Genomic DNA, 23,645 nt, shown 5'->3' on the forward strand with positions numbered 1-23,645 from the left:
TAACAGAACTGCAGGGTCAAAAATTGTCTCCCAACTTTTCCCTCTATAACCTTTTCTTGACTGGACTAACCATGAAGCATGTTATTTGTATTTTATTAGAAATTTATTTTTGATTGTGATGTTTTTTATTATGATTTCTTTTATGTATATTGTGTTGAATTGAATAAAATGATTGATTGATTGAATGTACAAAGAGGTGACTCGAAATGGTATCTTGGGATTTTCAGCATGTTGATGACCTTTGAGGTTATGGTGCCAGTTGAAAATTGTTATTCTGAACATGTGGTTTTAGTTTTTGTGATACATTTCAACTTCATTTTTTTCAATTGATGTGATAATCAAATATTATGATTAGATAAGTATGATTTTGAAATATTACTGCTAGAACCTAGAAATGGCTGAAAGAATACTTTCAGATGATAAAATATTATTTTTACTCCAAGACGGTAATCTAACAGTTGCATCTGATGAGGAAGTGGAAGATCTGATTGATTTGGATGGATTCTTCGCCAATAAGTAATATAAATAGACAATTAGAAGATACTTTAACCCTTCCAGACCAAAATTTGATGCCCTCTGTTGAATTGGAATCTTCTTCAGAACATGACATGTAATTGAACAGTAACTCCTCTGAAAGTACACCCAATCATCAAATTCCGGATTCTCAATCATCATCCAAACATCAAAAGTCTACACATGCATTAAGACAACGTAAAACTATGTGAGGCTCTGCAATAAAGACATTGAACAAGTAGATTCTATTTGTGATTATTTTTTTCTGAGCCTCCAGATGATGTTTATAGTCCTTATCAGTATTTCAAAATGTTTTTTTAGTGATGACATGATTCAGAAAACTGCATATGAGACTAATTTAATGCAAAAGACAGGTGTTTCAATAAATACGAATCCTTCGGAAGTTGGACAATTTTGTAGGCATCCACATCTTGTCTGGTATCATCTGTATGCCATCACACAGAATGTACTAGGGTGAGAAGACAAGGTTCTCCACGATAGCATAAGTAATGGCTCGAAACAGATTAGATAAACTAAGAACATTTTTCTACCTGAAAATAAGATCCATCAAATATTTAAGTACTTATATTACGAATATTGCTCCATAAAATAAGATCATTTTATGATAAATTAAAGACAATTCTTTCAGAAATTGAAGTGGAGGAGTGCAACTCATTTGATGACATCATGATTCCATTCAAAGGACGTACCGTACTCAAACAATACATGCCTCTGTGTTCTAAGCCTCATAAGTGGGGCATGAAAATGTATGCAAATGTAAGCAACTCGCTGCTCAACCACAGGCATAAGCTCATTTGAGGAGCCTCCTTCATACTATTTGCATTTGCTTTATATTTTTGTACACTGTAGGCAAGTAGATGAAAAAGAAAATATTCAATTTAAATTTCCATAGAATATCATATTCTATGTTATGAATATTTGGCAATTATAGAAAAAATTGAATGTGATTGTGACAGGAGGGTACGATCGGTCACGACCTGATCGTGAAGCCGGTTCCGACCGGCGTCAGACAACATCTGGATGATAAGCATTCCGATGACGACGACGACCTCATCGAGAGAGAAAAAGAGGACTACATAGACGACCAACTATTTCTGGATGATGAGACGGCCGCAGGAGAGGCGTTCGTCTCTCCGGATGGATTCCCCATCAACGGAAATGCTCCCAACAGAACGTCGTTCTTTGGCCGAAGAAACCCGGACATCATCAGTCACATTGTTTATAAGCGCAATGGAAGTGAGGAGGCTGATTTGAGCGATTATGGTAAGCTCATTTTTATTACGTTCAACTCAATCCTAACACCGGTCCTCAGATATCCTTTTCCAAGGATGATTACTGACTTAGGGCCGAATTCACCAAAACGAAAACTTCATTTGAGCGCCAGTTGATTCTAAATAAACAAAAAATCATATTACAAAATCATCTAATTGGAACCAACTGCCGCTCAAACCTAGTTGTCGTTTTTGGTGAATTTGGGCCTTAGAAGATAAAATTTCACTGATCCATGTGAAAACATCACAGTTATACTACAATACATATTCCATTATCTAATTTTGCATATTCCAGCACATATACAGGGTGTCCCACCAAGGTTGTAACAGCCGTTGACCATAGATTCTACTCGACATTTCTGACAAAAAATGTTTAGTAAACTTTTTTCCTATCGACCTTAGTTTTCGAGATATATTATAGATTTTTTGATATTTTCAGAATATTCCCACTTCTGGTCATTAAATACTCAATAACTCGAAAACTACTGGTCGAATTTCAATTTCAAGGGTATTGTTGGAGAGAGAAAAACATTTCAAACAAGATTAATGTAATTTTATTTGTTGTCAGATATTTTGTAGTTTTTTATTAGGGCTTAAACTTGAAAAAATGTTATTCTACAAATTCAAAGTCAAATTTCAAACCGTTTTTTCTCGATTTTCCTCTGGGTGATTATAGTGGTTCCAATATTTTAAAAAAACTTCTCCATTTGATAAGCTCTCGAGTATAAATTCGAAAAGGTAAGTTCCATGATAAAGTGTTCAAAACTGCTAATATCTGGAATGAACACCTTCAAAATGAGGAAAATCACAAACAGCATGCATCAAGTGGTGATCTTAAGGTTGGAATCACCTGATTATTGCTATAGGCTTGTATACACACAAATCAAATTATAGAAAAAATAGAACACTATAAACTGTTCAAAACTCAATTTAAAACATTAATAATTCACTTAAACAGAAAAATATTCAGAGAGCACAAAATTACAACACACACAGCCAGCCATATTTTTAGAGAGAAAGGAAGCCTTGTCGTCAGAACAAAAACCACATCTCAAAATCATTGTCTACGTCATGGACACGTCACCAAAATTTGTAAATTACAAGTTTAGAATTCACATTTTATATTTGTTCTCAATAAAACTTTATTTTGAAACTGTTATTTTAAATTTTATATATCCTCTGTATTATCTGTTAATTCTATTAACTCTGTTTACAGAGTTTGTTTTTTCAGTGATACCATTGAACATGCAACACAATCATTTACGATAATAAATTCTCAGTCAAAAAGTTGTCTGTAATCGATTACTCTGATATTTACTATAGAGTTTTATATATCTCGAATTGAAGATTCGATTCCAATCGAGAAAAAATGTAATATTACAAATACCCCCCTCTTGACATAAAAAATTTTACTGTTCGAAAATTTAAAGAAAAAATTACATTGACCCAAATGGAAAATTTTGAATTGTAAATTCGAGAACAGTAACAATTTTTTTTATAAAAACTTTACATGTTGTCCTATAATATTGAAAATTATTATAAAAATTCATCAATAGCATTTGTTATATGTTCCCAAACAATATTTCAAAGTATAGAATATCAAAATTACTTTTGATTTAGCTTTATAATTTAAAGGAAAATATCTCAACAGAAAGTTTAATATATAAAGAATAGTTTTTTGAAATTGCACATAAATTTAATAGATAGAAAAATTCAATTTTTATTGCATAAAAAAAATTAGTATGTTGAATAAAAAATTTATTATTATTATTATTTTTTTTTTATATGAATTGTTACATTTAATTTTCACATAAAATTTCAATAAATCAAAAAATGTTCATTTCTTTCACTATTGACACAGTTGATTTTATCGATGCTAATTTTGGAAAACATTCCGTTAAGGCACTCAGTATGATTTTCAGTTAAGTGTGACTCCAGTGTGATGACGTTAGTGTTGGGCTGATCCGGAAACTCGTAGTGTTGGGCTGATCTGGATGCACGTAGTGTTGGGCTGATACTTGTAGTCGACTGATGCATATCAAACTCGATACAGGTGACATCTCAGTTAGCATTGCCTCATGCTTGTAGTAGACGGCTGCATACCAAACTCGATACAGGTGACATCTCAGTTAGCATTACCTCATGCTTGTAGTAGACGGCTGCATACCAAACTCGATACAGAGTCACGTAAATTTTGTATCATATTTGTAATTATACAATGTACATTTCAGGCTTGAAATGACAATGTAATTTGTTTTTCGGAAAAGAGATAGATGCTGCATACAGGATTAACTTAGGTGAGGATTAATTTAGGTAAGGTTTGGTTTTTTGATATTTTCAGCTTTCAAGGTTTAGAGTTCTGCATACAGGAATAATTTAGGAGAGGATTTTTGAATCAATTCTTTCATGATACTGTGACTGTTATTCTGAATTCAAAGTTGCAAACGTGAACATGGATGGCAATTACCTCCAGGTAATGTGATAGTGTTGAAGTTTGAGATACAAGGTCAGCAATAAGCGTTGGCGTTGTCATTGGCGTATGCTTTGTTGTCGGCATTGGCATCGGCGTTGATATTGGCATCGGCGTTGATATTGGCATTGGCATCAGCATTGGCGCAGGCATTGGCATCGGCGCAGGCATCGGCGTAGATATTGGCGTTGGCATCAGCACAGGCATCGGCGTAGTTATTGGCGTAGATATTGACATCAGAGCAGATATTGGCGTAGTTATTGGTGTAGATATTAGTGTAGATATTGGTGTAGTTATTGGCATTGGTATTGGTGTAGGCATCAGCGTAAATATTGGTGTAGATATTGACATCAGAGCAGATATTGGCGTAGTTATTGGTGTAGATATTAGTGTAGTTATTAGTGTAGGCATCAGCGTAGATATTGGCGTTGACATTGACATCAGAGCAGATATTGGCGTAGTTATTGGCATTGACATTGTTGTAGGCATCAGCGTAGATATTGGTGTAGACATTGGTGTAGTTATTGGTGTTGTTATTCAATTGATGAGTCACACTAGTTCGAAAATCACCCAAATGTTCTTAACACTCTTCATGGCGTTCACTTGTTGCTGATTTCGAGATTCACGTGATAATTATTTCAATGTTAATGTCTGTGCTGTACCTGTTATCTTAAAATGCTTTTAAACTAAAAAGAAAATTTTGATTAGGCTATCAATACAATCTAATACACATGAAAATTATTTCTAAGTATATAATCAATATAAAAGAAATTTGTTAGCATCTTATTATACAGTCAGCAATACATATATTGTGAAATATGGAGATATCAATTACAAAATTTCACTAGAAAAAAATAATTTCATTTCCATTTATTCATTGTTCAAATATTTTATAAAAAGCAAATTATTCAATATTATTAATCATCGTTTGTTGGATACCATAGTTTATTTCGACTTTTCAATGTTCTAAACACAAACTACATTTCATGACAAAACTTTACTATCAATCATTAAACAAGAAATCATTCAAAACATCAATAATATTTTGCTTCAAAGGTAATCAATATTCATAAGTAATCATCTGCATCTATGGCAATCAACATTATTAATCAACACAAAAAATATTATCTCATTACTGCCTCTCTAAGTCATAACCTCTGTTATTCCTTCTTTAGGCAATAATGGGTTTCCATCTCAAAAAACAATCACATACCAGCAAAATTCTAATCAACAAACCCCATTAAAAATTCTACATACACTCCAGCATCCATTTCAAACGATAATCAATCATATCAAAATTTATATAATAAACAGTTTTTAAAAAAATTTAGAAAAAGACATCAATTACAAAAACTTTAGAGAAATTTTAACCTTTAACTCATTTCAATTAATAATATAACAAAACGTTTTTATTTAATGAAAACATTATTATTATTCAAGTTAACTTTCATTAATACATCTCATATATATGGCTACACAATTCATTATTACTTTCAATTTTTAAAGTTTATTTATTATAACAAAAGAATTTATACATAAGATCAAATTTCAGCATGTTCTAAATTGAACCATTTATTTTTTAAATAATTTCATAATTTGAAGACTGTATAATAAATACAAACATTCCAAGATTACAATACAAAAATGATCAAGATGGATAATGGGTAAATAAGTCCCCTAAAAAATACAAACAAGAGAAAAAGAAAATTGGGTTAATAAATTTCCTAAATAATACAAAGAAGAGAAAGATTAATTAGAGCCTATCCTACATGTCAGTACTGAACTTTCATAAGGAAGTATATTTAATAAAATATACTACTATGGAATTTTGTAAATTCCAAGTATGACTCTAATTTGTTATTACTGTGACCTAATTACATATGGCTTATTGCACAATATGCAATGAAAGATGAGAACATGGGACATAATTTGCTCTGAAAAACCTAATTACCTAATATGATACCTAAAAAAAATAGACATAATTAAAATATGTAATACATGATGAAAAAATATACCACAAGCAAACAATTATTTACACTACAATGGATAGATTTTAGAAAAGTTAAGTTTTATCAACAATTTAAAGATTAGGAAAATGAACTACTATTTTAACTTCCAATATTATTTCAGAAAAATACAAATTTAAATGACTATGGACAAGATTGGTTAAGATATGCATCATAGAAGAAATTTACTGAACATTACACAAAGACAGGAAAGAATCGAAATTTGAAGATTAAGGGCCAAGAAAAATAGGCTACAGGAAAGAAAAAAGACACAATTATGGACTCTTACCATACACTGCATAGCGATTATGCTATTCTGAATCCCGGCATAACACAGGATTCCTAATCATTGTGTGCTGGGGAATACCCTTTCATCATGTGATTCACTGTCATCATCTGGTGACTTTGTGTTTTGTTTTCTTCAAGAACATAATTTTATTCATGGGTTCATTTGTTTCAACAAAGCCATTTTGCTTACAAAAGTTAGTCATGTTCACTTGAGAATGCATTGCATACACCTTTTCAATTCTCAGTTGAAAGTTGAACTCATCAATTTGACTCAAAGCAACATTCATTTTGTTTACATTGTTCCTAACCTCCACAGAAACCTGTCTCATGTAATCATTCACTTTGTTTATAGTTTTCCTAACCTTCAATGTAGCAATATTACTTTCATGATAGTTGACTTTCAGTGAAGACAACTCCCTACCTACTTCTTTACTCAATTCTACTATCTCATTAGGGTTGACTTTTTCAACAACAGTAACTAGGCCTACATTGTCAGAAACTTGAATGAGTTGATCTTGTATCTTAACACTACTATTATCATGCTTCAATTTGTTTTCATCTTCATGATTATCACTCAATGTTTCATGTGCATCTTTCAATAGAAGGTTTATACTAACCTGCTCTAGTCTAATGCTAGCAAATTCTTGCTTCATATCATCAAACCTAGCATCAAACTTAGCATTTTGCTCATCAAACCTTTGTGTTAGGAATGCTATAAGATTTGTATCATTTTTAGCTCCTACCATACTTGTTTCATTTGATATTTCTACTACTTTCTCATGAATTGTTACATTTGAAACGTTTTCTCTTACAACTACACTATCGTTTGAGTCATTGTTTAAGGTTAGGTCTAAATCTTGTGATTCTTCATCTAAGTTTTGAATGTTTTCACTGGATAAAACTTCATTATTTTTATTGTTCTCCATCTTGCTACTGCGTAAAAAATATTTACTCATTAGAACCTGAACTTTCTCGAACCGATTTCCCACTCAGCAGCATCTCCCATTCATAATTCATCAAGATATCTATCCTACCAATAATTTTTTATAACCAGGGATATATTTTGTAGTTTGAGTCCCACACCAGGGCGTACCATTTGCCGTGCTACCAATTTCTCCTAAATCGGTTGGATAGCATTTCACACCTATTAACCTAAGGATAGTTATCGGCTCCAATGTAATAGATTCTTGATAAACTATGAATGGATCTATCGCCTATGAATGAGAAATACAGTTTTCAGAGCAAATGAACTTATAATCTTCAGAAGAATTTTGGCAATATACTTTACAAATACACAAAGAACAATATCTTACACACTCAAGAATCTAAAGTCACTATGAGCTAAATACTTATCCACTTTATATAGTTGAAAACAATGGCTATAGGCTTGTATACACACAAATCAAATTATAGAAAAAATAGAACACTATAAACTGTTCAAAACTCAATTTAAAACATTAATAATTCACTTAAACAGAAAAATATTCAGAGAGCACAAAATTACAACACACACAGCCAGCCATATTTTTAGAGAGAAAGGAAGCCTTGTCGTCAGAACAAAAACCACATCTCAAAATCATTGTCTACGTCATGGACACGTCACCAAAATTTGTAAATTACAAGTTTAGAATTCACATTTTATATTTGTTCTCAATAAAACTTTATTTTGAAACTGTTATTTTAAATTTTATATATCCTCTGTATTATCTGTTAATTCTATTAACTCTGTTTACAGAGTTTGTTTTTTCAGTGATACCATTGAACATGCAACACAATCATTTACGATAATAAATTCTCAGTCAAAAAGTTGTCTGTAATCGATTACTCTGATATTTACTATAAAGTTTTATATATCTCAAATTGAAGATTCGATTCCAATCGAGAAAAAAATGTAATATTACAATAGGAAAAACGTTTACTGAACATTTTTTGTCAGAAATGTCGAGTAGAATCTATGGTCAACGGCTGTTACAACCTTGGTGGGACACTCTTATATCTGCTTCATATAATTGAAAAATGCTTCAATCTATAGCTTGTTTTCTCTCATTTTTAATTATTACTAACGTGATAATGTGGGCCTATATAAATAAAGAAATCCAAGTATGAAATTTGTTCTGTACCTGTAAAATAATAATAAAGGTTAGCAGGACTGAGCTGCATGTGTTGGTTTCAATTGCTGTCTCTCCTATTTAAAAAAAAAAAATATATATATATAGTATAATTTGAAAACTTCAAAGGAGCTTTAGTGTGTGGTAATCACTCTAGAGATTGTTTAATGATCTGTTTTTTCATGTCTACTGATTCTCTGTGATGTTCTCATCAAAAATTTATAATTCTTTATTGTTAAACTCAATCTCTGCGTTTGATAGAGTAGGTTGAGAAGTTTCCTATTAGTCCAGTCAAATGGTCGTTTTTCAGGAAACAGCTTCGAATTCGCTAAATTCGAATCTGAAGTTTGCTGACACGTCAGAGGGCGGCTTCACCCTCAAAACCCCCAAAAACTCCTAAAATTTTGGACTTTTTTAAAATTTTTCCATTTAATCTCGAAAACTTCGAGTTTTTTGTGACATTCATTCTTTACAAAATTAAAGATAATAAAATTTACAATAAATTGAATGGTCGCGCAGGATTCTACCATTTTTTGGTTCCGGAGCTACGAATTTTCAAAAAAGGGGTATTTTTTAAGGGGGTTAGAAAATCATGAAAACCTACCACTTCTACCCTATACAACTTTGATATTTTTCTAGTATAGATAAAAAACCAAACATCACGTGAAAGAACAATTAATTCTGAACAGGATTCTCAAGGAATTTTCGAATTTAGTAGTGGGGGGAGGGGGAATACACTCAAAAAAATCGAAAATCATGTCCTACAGTCAAAATACAATTTTTTTCATTATAATACCTTTTCAAGGCCTTCCTAACAAAAAATACATATTTCGGCTGAAATCATCTCACGAGGGTTATTTTCTATGAGAATCACCCGTTGTAAACATCTAATTCCGGTATTTCCTAGTGGGGGGATACATCATAAGGATATGTCAAGGATCAAAATGTTAAACACTTATAACTTTTGACAGAATGATCAGATCTCCTCGTACTACAGCTCATTCTTCTCAGCTCGTAAAGGCGGTTCAAAATCATGTTTTATAACTGAAATTTGATGAAAAAATTCCTCTTTTAGTGTATTTTAGCCCATATTTAAATACACAGAAAAATGGCCAATTTCTATATTCAAAACTGTGTATCTCGGTAACCCAAAATGATAAAAAATGGTACTTGGTCTTGATTTGAAGAACAGAATCTCCTCTTTAATGTGTGTGATGAATTCTGATGAGAAAATTAGATTTTAAATTTCGTAATAAATAAAGATGTTAAGAGCTACAATATGTAACACTTCATTTATTACCTTTAGAATTCCAACATAAAGAATTGAGATTGAATTGTAAATTTGTTGAACTACTAATCCTTGTGGACTGACTCCTTGAGTACGGACCGATAGATAATAAAACATACACTGAAATAAAAAACAGGGCCGACTGGTTAAATGTGAACCACAGCTTATAAACTAGGTGTCAACCGACTGGTTAAATGCGGACCAACGCTTAACCTACAACAACAGTAGACGGTTGAATAACAACGAGAATAAATCCAAGTAATTAGCCAATTTAATTAGCTGTCTTTTGACAATAATATGTTTGAAAAATAGTTATTCAGTTTGAAAATAATTAGGTTGTGATGACAAGAAACTGCATGAACAGTCATACAGATCAAACAATGTGAGTGAAAATAATTTAGTTAAATTAATAGTGATGATTAAAATATGTAACAAAAAGCAATTATGCAATTAAAAAACAATTGAAGTTTGAAAATTCCAAGAACAAAACAATGAATACGAATCATAAAGATAATCAGTTGATTATTCAAAATGAGTTACAATAAATTTAAATTTTGTACTAAGTTAAGTCACCTTAAAAACCTGATGCAACAAAAATGCTAAGTCTCAAAGAGTATTGAAACAGATTCTAAAAATACGAAATTGATTAAAAAATAGTTGATATTGATTTAGTTTTATCACCTCGTATGAACATATGATAATATAAATTGATTACACCAATACTAAATAACCAGTTATTTCATACGAAAATATCTAATGCTGAAAACATAACTTAACTTGGTAGTGCATCAATTGCACTACACAACACAACACAACACAAGTGCATCAATTAATGCAGTTGTAGAGTCAGCTAGGGAACAAACTAAAGACTTTGATGAAAATGACTATCTAATTGTACTGGGTGGCTCAAATAATATAAATGAACCTAACTTGAATCATCTTCCTCAAGTAACAGAAAAAATCAAGGAAATTGTGCCACTCAGCAAAAAAACAAACTTAATAATAAGTACTATTCCTAATAGGTTTGATAGGCCAGAGTTAAATGAAGCAATCAATTCGACAAACAAATCAATCCATAATACAATCAACAGCCTAAAAAATAAGAATTCTAAACAACTGGGGATTTGTTTTCTAAATGAAAGGCTGAAAAGACATAACTTCACTAATCATGGGTTGCATCTAAATCGATCTGGCAAAGTAATATTTTGTAATAGATTGGCAGAGCTGATTGAAAGCCGTTTGCAATCCTCTGGTTTAAAAACAGTAAAAAAAACAAATAACGATTTTTTAGTAAATTGGCTCAAAACAGGGAAAGGGAAATAGCTACAAATGCTAGAGATAGAGTAGCACAAGATGGTAAGGTTTTTAGTATTTATCATCAAAATATTCAGTATCTTCGCAACAAAATTGACAGATTAGAAGTATTTCTTAAACAGGAGGATCCTGACATTGTTATTTCCACAGAGCATGGCTTAAAAATAAAGGAAATAAATCAAGTTAGGATTCCAGGCTATTCACTGAGATCAGAATTTTGTAGAATAGCTCATAGAAGTGGTGGTGTATGTATATTCACTAGCAATGCTAAACATACCCAAACTTATGAACTGGATTTTGTTAAGAGATTTTCTGTTGAGATGGATTTAGAGGTGACGGGACTAAGGTTAAAAATTGATGATCGATTTGAGGTAGCAGTGTTAGGTATCTATAGGTCACCAAATGGAGACTGGCAAAAATTTTGTGAGCTGCTCCACACACTTTTGGAAATTACAACCGCTCGTTTCACAAATGCTATAGTAGTAGGAGATTTCAATACCGATTTTGCCAGGCAGGATAAAATGACAGAGGATATTAGAGATATTATTAATATGAATAATTTAGAAATTAAGGTCCACGAATATACAAGAGTAACTCGAACTTCACAGACAATTATTGATAATATCCTCACAAATATAGAAGGTTGTAATGTCAGGTTAGGTAGCTCAGATCTATCAGATCATAACTATCAAATTTTAGATGTTAAGTTGCAGGGCCAGAATCCAAGCAGAAAAAAAACTTTTGTGAAAGAAATTCAGCAATATGAGTTAGGAAATATAAATTGTTTGAAGCAGGAACTGCTTCAAGAAAATTGGAGTAGTGTTTATAACAGTTGTAACCTAAATTACAAATATAAGCAATTCATTGATACTCTAAGATTTCACATTAGTGTATGCTGTCCAATAAAAAAAGTCAAAGTAAAAAGTAAATTGGACAAAGTAGATGAATGGATAACTGAAGATATTCTTACTCAAAGAAATATTGTTAGGGAAGCCTATGAGGAATTTAAATTAGTGAGGGATGTTCAAATACAAATGTGAAGTCAAATACAAATGTCTAAAGAAAAACTATGCAAAAGAAGTGAGGAAAGCTAAGTGTAAGAAAACAGCTGAAATATTAACAACTAGTACCAATTTTAACTCGACTGTTTGGGAGGTAATTAATAGAAATAGGAGAGCAGCTCAAAAAGATACAGTTACTAATGTCCCTAGGATAATCGATGAACATGGAAATTATATGGATGATAGTATAGACATTTGTAACTTTTTCAATAAGTATTATCAACAGGTTGCATATAATCTCCAAAAGTCACTGAACACTAATACTTGTAATACAACTACATTAAATGCTGAGCCAATTGAAAAGGTATTTAAATTTCATCCATTATCAAGAGATGAGTTGTCAAGAATAATAAAAAATTTGAATAACAAAAAAACAGTAGGATTGGATGGGGTCTCAAGCAAAATTTTAAAAGAATGTGAAAATGAATTACTGGACCCTTTATTGCATCTCCTTAATACTTCCCTAGAGCAGGGTATTTTCCCTGATGATCTGAAACAAGGAAAAATTTTGCCAATTTACAAGAGCGGTGATTCTGAAAGAGTTGAAAATTATAGACCCATTAGTATTCTAAATGTAATAAGTAAAATTTTTGAAAGAGTAGTTTTAAATAGGCTATTGATGCACCTGGAAGAAATTAATTTCATATGTGATGAACAGCATGGGTTCCAGAAAGGGAAATCTACTAAGACTGCAATAGTATCCCTTGTTGAAAGACTAATAGATATAATAGATTCAGGTGAGAAGGCAGCCGCAATATTTCTTGATTTATCCAAAGCTTTTGATTGTGTGAACCATAGAATATTATTGGAAATACTAAAAACTGTAGGTGTGAATGGTATAGAACTAAAATGGTTTGAATCATATCTCATAGGTAGAAACCAGTGTGTTGAGTTTACCAAGGTGGATGGGAATGAAATAGTAAAAATTAAATCTCAAAAACTGGAGGTCCAGGCTGGAGTACCTCAAGGCTCAATTCTGGGTCCCTTACTGTTTCTGTTGTATGTGAACCAATTACCAAAAGAGTTAAAAGATCACAGAGCTCTGTTGTTTGCTGATGACACATCGCTTATCTTTAACAATTATTTATTAGATAGTCTAGAAATAAATGCTTTTACTGGAGTACAGTCAATTGTCCAATTCTTGAAGCAAAGGCAATTAACAATAAATAGTAAGAAATGTCAATTCCTTCAATTCAAAAGTAAATATAATTCAGTAGAGGATAGAGAAATAAATGTGTTTGTAGAGGAAAATGAATTAGACCAAGAAGAGAAAGTAGCATTCTTGGGAATTTTATTGGACAGGAAATTAACATGGAATCCTTACATTGAGAGGATATGTAATAAGATATCATCTGGGGTATTTGTCCTGCGGCAGCTTGCTAGGCTGAATGATAAAAAACTACTGTTAACTGCTTACCATGGACTTATACTATCTCATATTAGGTATGCTATTTTAGTATGGGGTAATTCATCTCAACAAAATATGGACAGGGTGTTTAAGATTCAAAAGAAGGCACTCAGATGTATAGAGAGAGTGAATAGGTTAGACTCTTGTAGGCCTTTATTTAAAAAGCTTGGTCTATTAACTGTGCCATCTTTGTATGTATATGAAGTTGTAATGCATGTGAAAACGAGTGGTGTGATCCAGAATTCAGATGTTCATGAGTATAATATGCGAAACAGAGCAGATTATCATATAATGGGTCACAATAGTAGGTTATTTGAACAAAAACCAGATTATATTGGTAGGAAATTTTATAACAAGCTACCTCAAATCTTGAAAAGTAATGATGATTTGAAGATTTTCAAAAAACAAATTAAAAAATATTTAGTTGATAGAGCTTTTTATAGTGTACAAGAATTCCTTTCAAACCTAAACTAGGTTGAACTACTTAGTGTTAGAATTATTATGTAATAACTTGACTTGTCTTATACTCCATGACTGGAGTCTTTAGGACGTAATCTTAAAAAAAAAAAAAAAAAAAAAAAAGTTATATTCAAATGTAAATAATGGAGTGGAAAACACACGACGTTAGAACGAGGGGAAAGACCTCTGAATTAGGGACAATGGAATAATTAAATGCAGTGACATTTATACTCATCTGAAAACATATGATGGGGCCAGGCCTTGTTCAAAGTAAGGCACAGGAAAGTGAAAGAGATCCACGATGGATCCGAGACCGGCGACGATGCGGTAACTGGTTGGCAGGAGTCAGACGCACTCCTCGACACCCAAGCACAATGAAGCGGCGAAAACCAAGATGACGACCCAAGACCGACGTTCTGCGACGTCCTCAATGGAGCATCTAGGTGATGATATCCCGTCTCGGCGACGCGGATAGAAGAGGTAAGCAACGATTGGTGATACGGAAAAGTTCATACGGAACTGTACTACTAAGTTGAGAGCTTAGTTCAATTGTAATAAATCCTAGTGAGTAATTTGAGCCGCGTTCAAAGGATGAAGCACGGAGACGAGAAGCACTCACAGCAGAGGCTAACTAGCAGGTATTGGACTCCGAGAGAGACGAACGATGGTCGTCTGTGGAATTGCAATGGAGCAAATTCCCAAGAGAAGAGAAGGCAAACGATGGTTGCTGAACGAGCTGGTTCACGTTGAACACGGAGACGAAAATTGTAACAAGAGTCCAAGAGGAGATCAAGTACACACAAGTTTTGTGTCCAAACCTCAATAAGATAAAGTTACTCACTGGAAGTTATTGACGAATTGTTCACATTGAAAAAGTTGCAGGATGAAAAAACAATTTTGAGGATAACGATGCACATTATAACTTGAAGAAAACACTTTAGATTAAAAACTGGAAGCATGGCGTTGTGCCATGATCACTAACGTATTTGTGACGGAGCATAATTACTTGGAAATTAATTACATTGGGAAGATTAATTGAAATTAAGACATAATGATATTAGTAACACCAAGTGTTGGTGAAAAAATGGAAGAAATATATTCCATTAAGGAAATACATGTGAAAGACACAACACCGACGCTAACTGAAAACCAGCCATTGACGCAATTTTGATGAAGAGTGGTGGCTTCATTCACCAGAAGCCGGAAATGCCTCAAACGTTTAGCGTCCCATGCACAATGGAAGCATAGGAAAGATGACGCGGGAAACGAAGCGTCATCTAGGAATAAACAATACAAATGAAAAAGAGAGGAAAAAAAACTTGAGTGGCAAAAAACAAATTCTAATTTTAGGATTCACAAAGAAAATTAAAAAGATTTACATAGAGGAGTTACCAACCTAGAGCAACCAGAGCTACCAATCTATACGGAAACAACTTCCTAGCAAAAATGACGTATTATGGTGACGTAATCTACCGACGCAGACAACATGTTTGCGAGGCAAATACAAAATGGAAAGAATAAACTACAGACTAATGAGATTTGATGTGCGAGATTCAACAGTGAGGTAAATGAATTTTGTAAAAATACATTCGTGAAGTAAAATACGTTTGTTTGAAAAAATCAAGAGATTTGCAATATTTCCTCATTTTTACAGTCTCGACAGTTTTTCGATAATAAACAGTCATGCAAGATAGATTTAATGCAACGTAGCTTATAGAGCATGTAATTCTCTTTCATTTGAGACCAATCGCAAGTTGCTATAATGTATCATTCACATTTTAGAGACTCTTGAATAACAGTAAAATCGCAGACAAAATGAGAAAATGAAAATAATAATTTTTTCAATTAGCTGTAACTTTTAAACGGTATTGAAATCAGAAAAACGATTAATGGGAGCGAAAAGAGAAGAAACTTCTCAACTAGTTTTTGGATTTTTTATCTGAAGTGTTTCACAAGATATGCAAGTTTGAATATGCGAAAAATTTGTGATACGTTAATCATTTTCAGTCTTGCATATTCAAACTTGCGTATCTTGTGAAACACTTCAGATAAAAAATCCAAAAAGTAGTCGTGATTGTAGAGAAGTTTCTCCTCTTTCCGCTCCGGAACCAAAAATGGTAGAATCCTGCGCGAACATTCAATTTATTGGAAATTTTATTGTCTAATTTTGTAGAGAATGATTTTTCTCCAAAAACTCGAAGTTTTCGAGATAAAATTGAAAAAATGAAAAAAGTCCTAAATTTTAGGGTTTTCTGGGGTTTTGGGGGTGAAGAAGCCCTCTGACGTGTCAGCAAACTTCAGATTCGAATTTAGCGCCCCAAAATACATATAGAACCGTCGAGAAAAATTCTTTCGGGGCTGTTTCCTGAAAAACGACCATTTGACTGGATTATATAGGATTGCGACTGTTTGGACTTGTTGCTCATCACCTCTTACTTTAGAATGCAGTCTGTAACTGGTTTGTGTTAGCGCGTGAACGAGATCAGCTGATGTCAAGTTGTAATCTTGAGGTAGGCTACCATTAACAAAATAAAACCAATAACATTGAGTTTTTAACCGATAGCCCGCGATTTTCTCTTGATTTTCAAATAAATTTTTCTCATGATTTATTTTGGTTACTTTTATTTGGTTTTTAACTTTTATTGGTTCCTTCACTCATCATTTTTGAATATTTGAACCTGTTACATTGACCTCATTCTATACTTAAAATCAGGAGCTTCCTCATTCACGCCTTGACTGCTCTCTGCTAATTTACCTTCTAATTTTTTTTCCTTTTGTCTCTGCTTAGCCCACTCAAACCTTTCCCACACTGATATAATCTATTCCTCAGACAGGGATAACATAGAAGAGTCTAAATAGTAATTGAATCTTCTGATGATTATTGTCTCTTTCTATAAAATCATGTTGATTAAAATTTTAAAACGGAAAGTGGAAACACGGGATAAAGGTGGATGGATTCAGCTATAGAAGGGGTGGTATTTTATCCAACGATCATGTCCCATGGTGCTGTCTGGCAATTGGATGTTCGCCACTGTGGAAACTGATAGTGGAATTGAAAAATGTACTGGAAAATCTAGATCTCATAAACATTAGTTTTTGACAGAGTCTTACTCCATTTGAATCACTTGAGTGATTCACTCCACTCCACTCCAAGTTAGTGTGATATGAGTGTTAATACACTGCATATTACAACAGTTAAGGATGACGACACTCAAAATATTCGTGAGCTAGAATTATTACAACAAAGAGATGACCTTATAAATTATGTACAAGTTTTAAAAAATGGATAAGTCAGAGTCAGGACTTGAATGAGATCATTGGGGGATGATGATAAATCTTCAATGAGGAAATTGCAATCAATTCCAACTTCTATTTAGCGCTGGAGGCAGATAACTTGACTCTGAGAAATGAGAGAGCTTTGAATTTGGAAGAGACAAATAAGTGGAGGACTCTCTATGATGAATTGTTTGTTAAGTCAGGAAAGTGTGTGACTGATCAATTCAAAAGTTTGGGAGCCAATAAGACTTCATAAGACCAGTTCAAAAACCAAGTGTGATTCCAAGAACTCTGATATAGAGACAACATAATACAATGTCAGACAACATAACACAATATCAGATAACATGGAACAACATCAGATTACAAGAAACAATATTGGCATATCAAGACTAGATTACAAATATATTGACTTATTATGTGGACTCAAATTCGCTCTTAAGCACACTAGTCTTCAATAGCTCCTTCACTTTATTCTTGAATATTTCTCTTAGAAAGTTTCTAATATTACTGAGCACATTTTATTGATCAATATGAATTGTTGTTATTCATGGCTTTTGTAGGATTTGTGCAGTCTTATGGTGGGCTTTACCAAATCGAACTTTTTTCTGGTATCATTTTCATGAGATTCATGCTGTCCTTTTCATTTTCATTCATGAATACCACATTGAATATGTACATACTAGCAAGGGTCATAATGCACAATCGTTTAAAAGTTTCTCGGCATGATTCTTTGAATTTCAGTCTCTCTGTAGGTCGTAGAGCTTTCTTCTGCTATGGAAACACCTTATTTGCAGTGGCGCTGTTCCCCTATAATCGAAGGCCATAATTCAAATGTGTATGAAAGATACCATAGTATGTCATTGGAAGAATGTCAGTGGTAACTTAAAGTTTATTAAAATTTGAATGGAAGATACCATAATTGGTAATCCCGTCCTGTCCCCAAACCTATGGATTGGGGTACAGTTAAGATTTAATTCACGAAAACGTCGACAGCCCCAAAAGTAAGTCTTTAATTTGCACTAACCTTGGAACTGGCGAGGTAACTGCGTTCAGCTCGAACGCCACGGAAACAGGAGAAACGGAACGTAACGATGTTCTCATACTTCACCAGTACAATTCTTGAAGTGACGGGTTGGAAGATAAACGGGGAGGATGAAGGAGGGGTGAGGGAGAGAGGTTATCTTGCCTCTTTGGGAGAGGGGGAAGGGGAGGAAAGCGCAAACTAATAAACCCACAATCAAGGCTGCCGATCCTCCGCGAATCCACCAATAATACTCCATTAGAAGAATGTCAGTGGTAACCTGGAGTTTGAGTTTCCTAAAAAAATTCTACTTAGACAGTTTTTACAGAAAAAATCAACGTCAGTAGGGCTTCTTATGTCTCAAAAACAGGGTTTCGTGGGCAAGTTCGTGAAGATGGAAACAGACCCAAATATTCTGATTCTAGGGTACCTCAGGATATCCGAACCACTTGATGCGCAATACATTGATAATTGTATTATTTATGCAGTGTTAATACACTTTCGCTGAAGTTTATTAATACTCTTGAAACTTCTTTCACAGCTTTCATGGAACCAGATGGTCTTCCAGCTCATATTCGAAGCAAAAGATCAGTAAAAACGAAAAGAGAAGCTCCATATGTGATTTATCCGGAGATTCTAGTCATCGTTGATTATGATGGATACAGGTAAATTATGTTTATATTTATTTATTATTGAATAAATTACATTGGTTGGTAAGGTGACATTCCCATCCAGGCAGTCACTGCCAACCACCAAAAACCCAAAGTCACATATAAATAATATCCCACACAGCACAAGAATATCCTGATAATGACCAGGGGTATCCCAATGGGACATAGAAGACATCCTCTGATAATCCTCCAAACATCCAAAATGTTCCCCAGGATATCCTTGGATCATACTTATGTCCACCCAAATCTTGATCCCTGGGATGTCCCACAGGGAAAGATCTTTGAAAACTCAAACATATCCTGAGAATATTCTATTTCACCAAAATCACCTCAATAATTATTTCATGCTTTGAAATATCTCATGGAACATACGATACTAGAATGATTAATTTCAGTCTTCCCAGAGGTTAATAGTATTAAATAGAAAGACCAAGACGATTTTTGAAAAAAAAACATATTGATATCGATATTGCAAATATCACAAAAAACATTTTTATTTTCAACAAGCTTAGTTGAAATATATTTTTTATAAAATTCCAATTATTCAGTAAGAAAAGCCAAACGTTCAAGTGTGAATAGTGATTTAAATGCGAAGTGTACTTTCAACTGCTACTAAAACAAATTGAAATGAAGAAAAATAACGATGAATATCTCATTTTTAGTTCAAAACTTACGTGGCAACTCTCTTTCCCCAAATCTTTCCTTAGCTTTTGAAAGCTGTTTCTTAACAGGAATTTCTATAGTCACGTCCTACATGTCACGAGATGACAACGTACAATGACATGTCCATCATGTTATTGAGATGACAACGTACAATGTCTGCAAAATAAAATTCATGAAGGACATTTCAAATTATGATTAAGTGTGTGAATAGCATGTAATATTCCATATTTTGATACTTCGAATGTAATACTGCAGACCATTTATATGATATTCTTATGATAGTCATGGTCTCAGGGTGGGTTTCAATAGTATAACTAGGCCCAGTGCATTAAATGGAGGGACATGTATTGATAACATTGTAACTACGATTCCTGAGAATTCATTTACATGTGAAGTTGTGAGAACATGGTTTTCTGACCATTGGGGTCTAGTTATCAGGAATACTCTCTCCACTAAAAAGACGAGAGGAAATATTAATGAAACGAAGACAATACGGCACATAAACGATAATAACATTTCAGTTTTCCAAAATATTTTATTTGAAATGAATTGGACTAGTTTGTATGTAGAGAATAATTTAGAATTGAAAACGTCATTCTTTCTAGATACATTGAAAAAAATAGTAGATACAGCTTTTCCATTGAAAATACTTAAAATTAAATCAACTGCTCCCAAACCCAGTAAGGTTTACAATCTAGAACTGCTCGCTATAAAGAACACCTGTGATCTGTTGTACAGCGCTTACCTTGCTACTGGTAATAATGACATAAAAATACAATATAAGAGAAACAAAAAAGAGTTTAGGGACAAACTAGAGACTATCAGAAGAAATAAGAATGACAAGATAATTTCTGAATCAAAGAACAAAAGCAAGGCAATCTGGGATGTAATTAAAAAACAGTCTAGTAAATCATTGTTGGTGAAAAACAATAGTCCATTAAGTTCAGACCAGTTCAATGAATTCTTCATAAAAAATATTAGTAAAGTTGTTGCTGAGGTTGAAAGTAGGAATTCAACAAGTAGTCCAATTGATTTTTTAAATTCTGGTTACTGTAAACCCTCTTCTAAGTTTGAATTTGAATTGATTGAAAAAGACGATGTTATTCGTGTTCTTGGGAAAATGAAAGCCAGCAATAGCACAGATGTATATGATATAAGTCCAAAAATGCTGAAAATGGGTTGTGATTATATTATAGATCCTTTGATAAATTTAGTGAATAGTTCAATTATTGATGGTGTTTTTCCACAGACTTTAAAATTGAGTAAAGTCTTACCTGTCCATAAAAAAGGCTGCAAATCCGACTTAAATAACTTCAGGCCGATAAATATAACCACCACTGTGTCCAAAGTTCTTGAAAGTGTTTTGAATATGCAAATAGTAAACTATTTTGAGATTAATGGTCTTTTTAGTAACTCTCAGTTTGGGTACAGAGTGGGGAGAAACACAATTAGAGCTGCTGAGGATCTCTATAAGGATTGCTTGGACTCCTTAGAGAATAAGTGCTTCACTCAGGCTAAGTTATTTGATTTGTCGAAAGCTTTTGACACGGTTTCTCACAAACTCCTACTAGATAAACTCTTATTCTATGGGTTTCAGTCCAGATCCATAAGGATGATTGAATCATATCTCAGCAATCGTTTTCAGAAAGTTGCATTCAATGGATCAGAATCTCAGTACTTGCCTGTCTCTCATGGGGTTCCTCAGGGGTCAATATTAGGTCCAATACTATTCCTAATCTACATTAATGACCTCCAACTATAGTTGACCCTCCAGCTAAGAGTTATCTTTTTGCTGATGATCTTTGTGTGTTTCTGAGCACGCCAACAGAGGCTTCCCTGAATGCTGCTGCACAAGATGTGACTCAGTCAATTGAGAGGTGGTGCAACTCAAACTTGCTGTGCGTGAACTCCAACAAGGTTCAAGATTTGAGATTCACTTATAATAGGAGACTGCTGGTGGTAGATGCGGAAAAGGAAGCCAAATTTCTGGGATTCACTCTGGACAACTGTTTGAGTTGGTCCAGGCACATTGATAAAACCGCTGGAAAGCTTAATAGAGGAATATTTATATTAAGAAAGTTAAGGACTTGTGTCAGTGTTGATGTTCTAAAGGTAGTTTACTTTGCTCACATTCAATCACACCTGTCTTATGGTGCTGTACTGTGGGGGTCAAAGGCATATAGCTCAAAACTATTTCGTATTCAAAGAAAGGCAATCAGGCTTATTTGTGGTCTGCCAAAACGTGCTCAATGCAAAGAGAGCTTCAAAGAATTAGAAATACTGACATTTCCCTCTATTTTTGTTCTTCAGTGTCTGACCTATGTGAGGGAGAATTTGAATGGTTTTGTTGAGCAGGGAGTATCCCATGAGCATCAGACTAGAGGCAGGAATAATTTGATCACCAGCCGCTACGAGTATTCTAGCACGCAAAAAACATTTCTATTCATTGGTGTGAAGCTTTTTAATATGCTCTCTGAACAATTTAGAGGTTTGCCAAATCTAGTTTTCAAGCAGAGGCTTAAGATATTCCTAATCAGTAACCCCATTTACACTTTCCAGGAGTTCTATGAACTGGCTAGGACTTTGTAAAATTATTAATATTATGTTGAGGTACCTACATTAAGTAAATACTGTATCAACTACTGCTACTTTTCATTTCTGTTTGTTCGTTTTTATTTGTGTGACTGCATTATATTTCAAGACCAGAATATCTTATATTTGAATATATATATATTTTAATATCTTTCTTTGTTTGGACATGATATTAATATATCATGATATTGTAGTTCTTTTAGAATAGTATATTTCCAATTATTGTATTGTATTATTATTGTATTGTATGTGTGATATTTGCTGTACATTATGACGGAGGTAATGCTTCTGAAGACCTCAGAAGCGGTTACATTAAAACTTATTCTATTCTATTCTATTCTATTCTAAGATAAAAATACAGGAATATAAAATTTTCAAAATTTAAAATATACATGAAACTGAAAGCTATTGCGTTACTCAACTTGAGTGAAATACATCCAGTTTTAATTTTACTAGTGAAGATACGGATTCAATGTAAAAATAGTTTTAGTTTTGAGTGAGTCTCACTATAGAAATTGTATTTTTGTGATTAAGTCACCATAGTAAGAGTGACTCATAACTAAAAGCAACGATTAAATGGAAAGCGTAGATGTTATTAATAAGGAATGCTGACAGTATAAACTCAATAGTTCTTCTTCTCACATTGGATAACCGTCCTTCTCTCCATGTGTTTCACCTTTACCTAGGCCCAGGGCTATAAATGGACAGACTGGGCATCTGCCCAGGGTGCCAAATTTTTGTGGGTGCAAAATCAGAGATAATACAGATGAGTTAGAAAAACAGATTACCCTCTGAAGAATATCGGACAAAATTTTCAAAACTATATAGAACAGAACTAGTAAATGTAATATAGGCTACCTGAAATCTATATCTATAAAAGGCTAAGCCCCGACAGACTGAAATCACACCATAGCCCAAAATACTGCGCCTAAAAACTTGAAATTTTGTAAATTGTTTATGGTAGCCTCAAAACATCCACTAAGAAAGGATTTTCAGAAATTTGCCCCCCTGAGGGGACAGGGGCCCCCAAAAATGTTGTACTTTTTAACCGCTCATTGCACAGCAAAGTCATGAGGAACTTTTTCGTTCATCTACGAAAAAAAATAGAACTATGCAGAAAAATTCCGATCAGCATCACAGGGGGGTTCAGTAGAGGGCATTTTTCGAAAATTTTGATGTAAAATCACACTACAGCTCAAACTTATTGGCCTA

General features: G+C 33.3%; 1 protein-coding gene across 11 annotated transcripts in view; it reads left to right on the forward strand.

Annotated features, from left to right (window-relative positions):
* The window catches only part of LOC111062931 (A disintegrin and metalloproteinase with thrombospondin motifs 16), a 196,913-nt gene that overhangs the window by 91,085 nt on the left and 82,183 nt on the right, over nt 1-23,645 (forward strand). For all 11 annotated transcript variants that reach the window (XM_039441366.1, XM_039441370.1, XM_039441372.1 and 8 more), the window contains 2 exons: nt 1,491-1,797; nt 19,049-19,172. In XM_039441366.1, coding sequence (XP_039297300.1) covers nt 1,491-1,797; nt 19,049-19,172 — 431 coding nt within the window. The remainder of the gene's footprint in view (nt 1-1,490; nt 1,798-19,048; nt 19,173-23,645) is intronic.

Source organism: Nilaparvata lugens, chromosome X (genome assembly GCF_014356525.2).
Source record: "Nilaparvata lugens isolate BPH chromosome X, ASM1435652v1, whole genome shotgun sequence".
Classification (NCBI taxonomy): Eukaryota; Metazoa; Arthropoda; class Insecta; order Hemiptera; family Delphacidae; genus Nilaparvata; species Nilaparvata lugens.